Source organism: Parasteatoda tepidariorum, chromosome 6 (genome assembly GCF_043381705.1).
Source record: "Parasteatoda tepidariorum isolate YZ-2023 chromosome 6, CAS_Ptep_4.0, whole genome shotgun sequence".
NCBI classification, from domain to species: Eukaryota; Metazoa; Arthropoda; class Arachnida; order Araneae; family Theridiidae; genus Parasteatoda; species Parasteatoda tepidariorum.
This window is the reverse complement of record NC_092209.1, coordinates 75,192,451-75,201,329: the sequence shown is the minus strand read 5'-3', so window position 1 is coordinate 75,201,329 and position 8,879 is coordinate 75,192,451. Positions and strand designations below refer to the sequence as shown.

The 8,879-nt window shown below is 25.7% G+C and overlaps 1 protein-coding gene across 1 annotated transcript in view; it reads right to left on the bottom strand.

Annotated features, from left to right (window-relative positions):
• The window catches only part of LOC107440373 (histone-lysine N-methyltransferase PRDM9-like), a 29,242-nt gene that overhangs the window by 1,292 nt on the left and 19,071 nt on the right, over window positions 1-8,879 (bottom strand). The window contains exons 4-5 of the mRNA XM_071181853.1: window positions 1,828-2,022; window positions 1,271-1,617 (exon numbers count right to left, since the gene is read on the bottom strand). Coding sequence (XP_071037954.1) covers window positions 1,271-1,617; window positions 1,828-2,022 — 542 coding nt within the window. The remainder of the gene's footprint in view (window positions 1-1,270; window positions 1,618-1,827; window positions 2,023-8,879) is intronic.

Here is an 8,879-nt window from a genome sequence, read left to right as displayed (position 1 = left end):
ATAAATAAATACAAGAAAACACGAAGAAAGTTAAGAAAAATTATAGACATATGAAAAAGGGGGGAAATAATAATTAAAAAAATGACAAACAAGAGTTTAAAAGAAAAAAAAGGATGAAATTTTATTTGAAAAAACCGGAAGAAAAAAAAGATATAGTCTTTTCATCAGCCCACACGATTATATTCGCAAAAAAGAGTGCTTTCTGATTCAATATTCATAAGAAAATATTCATAACATATATAAAATTCTCACTCTTTTAATTTCGACAAAAAATAATTTTATGGTTTATTTAAATTGTATAATTTTTAATAAAACCATAAGTATAACAAAATATGACTGTTTGTTTTTGAAAAAGAAAAAGACCACGATTGATACAAAAGATTTTTTTTAATCGAATGAAAAAGTATTTAAAATAAGTAGAGTTTCATTAGCTATGATGAGTAATGCGCAAACTTCTGATTAATTTCTATTCTATGAAATAAGTGAAATGTATCATAATTATAACTCTACACAATATTGAACACCGGGAATGAAAATACAGAAAAAAATGATAGCTTTTGTTCAAATGATAAGATTTAAATCAACCAAGATGTAATTCTAATGATTCAAGAGTTATATGGAATACTATAATTAATTTGTGCTAGTGAGATTTTAAGTTACGAAGTGAATCACAAAAAATTATCTTCTGTGTATAAACACACCCTATTAAATTAGTTCAAATTACGTAATTTAAAATGAGAGTAGATGCAATATGGAAAATATGGTCCTAATAATTTAGTGAGGAAGTACATCGAAATTTTTTCATCTCACTTAATTTTACTTTTCTCATATACCTTTATTTTTCCGGATTAATGCTAGAGTCATTATTTATATATACGCAAAAAAGAAAAAAAAATCTGAAACAGCTTGCTTTTACAAAAAAACTCCATGCAAATAAAATTTTAGGTTGAATTATCTATATTTAATGCAAAAAATATATAAATATAATTTAATAGGAAAAATATCTATTTATCGTTTTTTTATTCATCTTTTAACTAGCTGAAAATCCGTTCTTTTGTTAATGATGAAAAAATAATGATAGGATAACTTTAAAACCTTGCTAAGCACAAAACAAACTAACGAAGTGTAAATCATTAAACCGCACAACGGTATATGAGCAAAACCTAAAACGAAAAATTTATTTAAAAACATTGATGTTTAACTTAAGATAGAACACTTTATTGTTTTTACAGAAAAGGAAACACTTTTAAAATTTTATATTGTCAAATACTTTACCCAAACAAATTCTAAGATTTGGAAATTTTCAGCAAAACTACTGTTTTTAATCATCTTAACATTTAAGACATAGATTTCATCATTCATACTTAATTCGTTAGTTTCAATGTCCCTTTTCAGGCTAATTCCAAGATTAGCGGCATATTTTCCCCCATACCACACCAGAAGCTCTTGAAATGGTAACACTTCTCTGTAAGTCTTGTAATAAATTTGTTTCTTGTATTGGATTGCCACTAAATTTTGTTTCTCTTCTTTATCAGCACAATTCACAAATCTCAACCAGTTGGAAATATCCTTTTTAAACCCTTCAATATAATGATCCACTCTTCCTCCCTTCCATATCTAAACAAAAAGAAAATTAACATTATCAATTGAACTTAATGATATTATTTACCATTCAAGCATTTAATTTTAAATGAAATTGATAATTAGTGGTTTAACTAGCATGAATATAGTAAATATATATACTTCAAAATATTATAATCATAATAAAGAAGCATTTAATTTGAAAAATTTGGAAAACACATAACAATAAGTAACCAAAGTACACACCGTCCAAGCATAACCGCTATTTTCTGCCTCTTGTTTTGTTCTAATAATCTTTCCCTTGTAAGGACCAAACACTGTTCCTATTGGCAATGGGATTTCTGTCCATATTCCGAGTCCTGCTTTAGGAATACTCGATATTCCAATCGAGAGAAAACTTGGAATTGTCAGCTCAGCTCGGTCTGATGAGTTTTTGGGAACCTATTGAAGCCATGAATGTTTCAAATTCACAAAAACTCTCTAAAGAAACAAATCTTGAATCACTCTCATTTTTTTTCTTTTAAAAAGATTATACATTTTTTTGATTTTTATTTTATTTTAGAACAAAATATAAAAAATTTAAGTAAAACTAATCTTTTGTATTTTAAAGCTTTTCCAATGGTATCACCACCTTTTTTGTGTCGATCCAAAAACTGATACTAGATTTACAACACTCAGGATATTTTCGGCCTAAAAAAACCACAACTACCGCCATCTTTGTCTAAGGCGAGTTTATTATATTTAGTTCCTATAAAAAGATGAAAAATTGTGCTTAAAAATTATACGTTTTAACTTGAGAAATTATTCTCTTTCTTAAATTTTGAAAATTATACACTCTAAATCTAGAAATAACAAAATATTGCCAGGCACTTCAAATTTTGGATATCCAGACTTGAAGGTACGGAATCTTCTTTAAAAAATAAAGAATGAATATCATTCTAGAGAAAACTTGCCATATAACACAAAAAAATACAAATAAAAATATGCACATAAGAATATTAAAGAGAATTCAGTGAATATCTGATAAAATATTAAAAAAATGATTAACAGAAAGGAGAAGATTATGACTTTAATTATTACTTTTAATTAAAATATTGCTTTTAATTAAAATATAACTTTTAACCTATAACTATCAAATCAACATAAATCAACTTTCATTAATTCACTATTAAGAATTTAATACTTACCTTTCGATCACATACCCAAATCATAGGGCCATGTTTTGGACAAGCACCTTTGTAGTCGCCGTCACAAAAATCGCAATCTTCTCATAGAAGAAACAAATCCTCAATATATAAAATATACATAAACATGATGCAGATACAAATAAATATGCATTGAACTTCGTAGAATTAAAAAATAACTTATATTTATTAAATTATTATGTTTTATAGTTTTGTCGATGGAGATTTTTTTTTATTTAATTTGTGCATATTAAATTATGTACTCTTAATTTGGCAATATTAGTAATATGATAACAGAGCATAACGGAAATTCTGGTTTTTAAAATTATAGTTCTTTAACACTTTTAGTAAAAATTAAATTTGAAGAATAAATTTAATCAAATAAATTGTTTTTATACCATGCTCCATCATGAGAAAATTACCAAATTTTATCAGATATTATAAAACCATATTTTATTGTTAATTTTACCAAAATCCTTGCCAAATCGCTTCGGTAAAAATTACCGAGCTTTTTGATGTTCCCCAAAGCCAAAAACATAGTAAATTTTATCATATTCCAAGCATTCCATTTGATCATATTTTTCTCGGTGTGTTATTATTATTATTACTGTTATTTTATTTTCCCTTTGAAAATTATCTTTCTTTTTGATTTGAGAAATAGTTCAATAAGTAAACAAAATAAAATGCTAAAACATTCAAATAAAAAATAAATAATAACGTAAGAAAGAGAAAAACAAGCATTTATAATTCGATTTTGTGTTCAACATTTTGTCTAATAGAATATAGAAATATAAATTATTTTTAATTAAGTTTCTTTTTGCTTTATAAGTATTTTTCTAAAATAATGATGCCAAATATTTAGTAAGAAGCTGTTAACGAAATAAATTTTTAAAAAAAATAAAGTTTTCATTAGTTTAAATAATTACGAAACGGGATTTCGCAGTATATATCCGTTTTAACGTAGACGAAGTGTTGAATACTTTTTTCAAACTAATTATCTTTCCTTCGTCACAATTTTTCAGTCTCAGTTTGGATAATTTCATGGTTTTAAAAAATGCCGAAAAATAAGAAGTATTTTAACTTTCCTTCAAGGTAAAACTTCATCTTTAATATTTCAAGCTTTAGATTGGTTAAGCCTTTAATGATAAAAAAAGTGTTAAGCGAATGATTAAAATTGATACAATTTAATATAGTTTCGAATAATTTTAGAAAGCAAGCAGCTTAAGAAAGTAAAACAAATAAAACCTCTAAAATAATGCTCATATATAACATGTAATAGTTTATCATAGTTTAAAAATAATAGATAAGTATCATATTTACAAAGGAACTCGTCATCGCTAGAGACATCTTCTTCTTTATAAGATTTTTGCTTGATTTTCCTTTTAGGATATCGACTTGGAGTTCTAAGCTCTAAGAAAGAATAAACTCAACTCTTAATTACATGTTTATTGGAATTTGTGTTGTTGTTTATAAATGACTAACATTGACAATATTTATAAATAAAAGCTCATATTAGATTTAAAAAAGAGTCATTAAATTCAATAAAATCCTCCTTTTTTCTAACTTCACCATAAAACTTAGTTTTTCTAACTCTATCAAAAATGTTTATGATATGTTTCGAAATTTAAATCATTTGTAACATTCTCTACTGAATTTTTGGAATAGCGTTCTGTTCACCCACCTTAATGTTAATTTCGGTTTTCGAGTTTTTAGCTCTAGAACTTACGTGGGTCAAACAATTTTACACTCAATTATAAAATACACTTACCAAAGAAAACTTTATATATGAAAAAATTATTAATTATTAATTTATATGTTGAATAAATTCTCTTACTATTTCATTTAGAAATTATCGAAAAAATTTGGATTTCCAAATTATACTAACTTTTATATCAGTTTGTGAATTAATTTTTTATGACAAAATAAAAATTTTTTAACGTAATCAGATAAATATGTTTTGTATAATAAGATTTAAAAAATAAAAAATTTTAATTATTTTTCTGTTTAACACTAGATTGCCTAAGGAAGTCATTTTGACTGATTTAAATTTCAATTAGAAAAACAATGATGTATATATAAGGACGCAATTTCTTAGAATTTTGTACAACATATAATTTTTTACTGCTAATATTTACTAATAACCTACTATATAACTGTAAATAATATAAAAATGTTAAAAATTAATTTTAAACAAATTTCTTTACACATTATTTATACTTTTAAAATCCAGTCTTTTTGACTGCTTTTGGACAATATAGGTATACAGAAAGTTTCCGTCTTTCTAGTGTTAAGCAATATTTTAACGCCTCTGCTCACATTTTTGACTTCACTTACAAGTATATATCAGCCATATTAAAATAATATAAAATAATTACTAATTAAAAATATTTTCATTATTCTTATATAAACTAATTTTATAATTGTGAACCAGATTTTTTGATTCGTTTAAAAAGTTCGTATGATATGGCGAAAAACGCACATAGGAAGATTAAGATAGAGGAGCGCAATCTATTGCCCGCTCTCTTGCTGAACTATTTGAACCCTATTTGGTATGTACAAATGAGTACTGCACTGTTTTCGTATAAAATATTTTTGATATAAAGAGCATTTTTTGTATCTGATTTTTAATGGGTAATACAGGACTCGTGCTATGTATTTAAAATTATTAGCCAGAAAATTAGCCAAATATCAAAATTATTCGCCAATTTTGAACTGTTTTCGCCAAATGCAAATTTTAACAATTCCTTGTGATTAATTTTTTTTCCCATGGAAAATTATTTTAGAGTATTTTGTTTCAGGGTTATATTATTTGGACTCAATTCTAACTGGTTATGCAGTGTATCAACCGAAAATTGCGGTAATCGAATTAAATATACTTATTTGTTCAGAAAAATTCATTTTCACGTAACTTAAATTCCCTTCTAGTGGAAAAAATCATCCACCACTACTTTTGAAATACACAATTTTATTCGCCAAATTTACGATTTCATCGCATTTGGCGGGGTGGGGAATGCTTAGCGCGGCCCTTGAGTGGAGAATGATTTCACAGGGTATATAGTGATTTATTCAGCTTATGTATATTACGGCTCTTCACTCATAAATCAGTTCCAGGGTCGTTAAATATTGAAGTAAGAGAAAGGTGTAAATGATTCTTAATATAGTGGTTAATTACCTCAAAACGTGGAACCGCAATACATCAAAATTTAACAAGTTACTTTAAAGCTGTGACTTGATTTTATTTATGCTATATATAAAGCATTTTTTCTAAATGACCTAGTCTTGGTGCAAACTGTTTTATGACCTTGAAACTCATGTAAAATTTCATCTTCAAAAAGTCATGTTCGTTAAACAAATTCGACAGAGATCCACATATTCTACAAAACGGAACAATTAAAGACAACATTTGACTTTCCAACCCCACTCTCTTCATAGAAATATATTTATAAAAGAATAATGATGTAAAATAATGATTGGTTTTCTATATATTCTAGCATTTCCTATAAAAAAAAACACGTATGCATTTTTAAAGTAAATTGAATCGTCCTAGCTTTGTCTATTTCATCTTCAATAACATGGTCATCTTCATGTGACAACGGGTTCCAAATCATTAAAATGACGCTGAGCTCTCTCCATCAAACTTTTTGCAAGCTTCTTTAAGCCTATCTCGCTTGGCTGAATCTTTACCTCTGTTTCCTTGGGAAATGCAATGAATTTATTGATGAATAAGAAATTTTCTTCTATATAAATTATCGTTTAAAAGATTCATTATTACTAAATAAATTAAAAGACAGAAAAAGTATTGGAAATAAATTGTTCTCTTTGGGAATGAAGAATATGTCTTTGAAATAGATGCGCGATATAAGATCGAATTTAATTCTCAGAATACCTAAGGTTAAATTCTATAAATATACAAATATAGTTATAATATACATGATCTAAGAAACCAAAATTTTAAAATTATGTTCTAAAATATAACACCAATTAAAATTTTTAAGTAATAACTCTTAAATCGCTTAACAAAACTATTATCAAACAAACCAAAGAAAAAAACAAAGAAAAAAGAAAGTAACGAATGTTTATACAACTGTAGTTTTATTTTGTTTTGCGGCTTTTCAACCCATATTCAGTAATACAAGTGTTATTATTATAAAAATGATTTTGTCTGTGTCAATACGGATGGAAAAAAAATTTCTTAACTTAAAACGTATGAAATAATCGAAGAACAAAAAGAAATATTTCAAAAAAATTTTCGAAAATTTTATCGTAATAAATGTACTTAACAAACTGTCAGTGCTTCTTATTGACATAAGTTAATATGTCGGGCCATGTAAAATGCATAAGAAAAATGAACACCCTGTATAACTTTTTAGGGACTCAATTTCAATATGCTAAATAATTAATACTAAATAATAATCTGAAAATCAAAAATTGTTTTATTTAATTTAAGGACATTTTTATAATAAAGGCAACGTATCCGGTATTTTTATCACTTTTTGATGATAATTTTGCTAAAAATTCCTTTCAGAAATTCCCATCTTACATTTTCATCTTGCCTTAACTTTTTACGAAGATTCTTTATAATTTTTAAAAGAAAAACATACAATTTCAAGTAACTTTTGAACAATAGTTCTATGATACTTAAAATTGTATGTTTTACAAAAAAAACGAAACAATTATAATTCTTACTCTTTCGACGAAGCTTTCCTTTTCTCTTTTGTGATTCAGATACAGCAAATAACTTGAAATTCGTTTTCTCAAAGTCTTTGACTATCAAAAAGAAGTAAAGAATTTGAACCATTAAAGTACTTAAATTTGATAAAAAGTAATAAGATTAACCAAACGAACGCTTCTAATTTGAATTACAGAATAATGCAAAAAATTGATGAATATACAGTTTGTGCAGATAAATAAAGTTTTGAAAATATATAAAATTCCGATAGATTTCGTACCTAGTAGTACTCCTATTACTATTTACAACTACTTTTGAATACTACTTTTTTAATTCTGAGTCACTTTCCCAATTACCAAAAGAATAGGTAATTCGTCGGATCACTTACGCCAGAGCTTCCCGCGATAAAATTTAAATTCTCAGTACTGAAAGATGATCAGTACGATCAAGTACTGAAAGAAATCAATAAAAATTAATTATTGAAATTAAATTTTATCATCATTTAAAAGAAGTTCATGATTTTTTTACAAGTTTACTGTTCTTCGTATATGAAGCTTAAAACTATTATTTTCAAACAGTCAATCACAGGTTTAAAATAGTTTTTACTGATTATTTATAAGCAATTTCATCAATTGTCAATATTTTTCTGAGATATAAAGGTTTTTTATTGCTAATAAGAGTTTTAATGAATGTCAGCGTTGCATACGACGAAAATTAAAGACAGAAATAAAAAATTTCTAATTTTGTGATTAAAACTACACAGGACATTCAAAATGTATTAATTGGCTAATGGCTATGCACTATTTGTAAGGAGAGTGAATAATATTCTCTCTTTTGCAAATTCATAATGTTTACTCCAGACATTAAATTTTCTACTATGCAATAAATAAATGAATCATGCTCAGAATAAATAAAATAACATCACCTTGCTCTAAAATCTGTTTGCTACTAATTTTGCCAAGCAAAAAATTAAGAACATTGCTTACAATTTTTCGTAAATTCAGTAAAATATATTACTAATAATATATTACTTATATATTTTTTTCTTAATCTTCTAAACATTTATTTCCACCTAAAAATAATATCACCAATAGAAATATTCACCATTCTGTACCTCCTCATTACTGAAGTATAAAGGAATATTGCAAGAAATATTTTAAAATTTTAAATTTCTATTTTACTATCTCAAGTTATAATAAGATTCAAAAAATATGAATTTACAGCCAGAGGCTAGAAATTTTATGTACATAAATGTATTTCAACTAAGTGAAAGAATATAATTATTTTAAAGCAAGAACAAACAGACGCATTGTTATATTATGCCCAGTTTAATTACGATAAGGAATAAATTTAATGAGTTTTTAGAAAGCAAGTTAAATTTTAAAAATACGAAGTTTTATATAAGTACTGTGCAATACTGCATTAATTTGCACAAAATTGGTGTA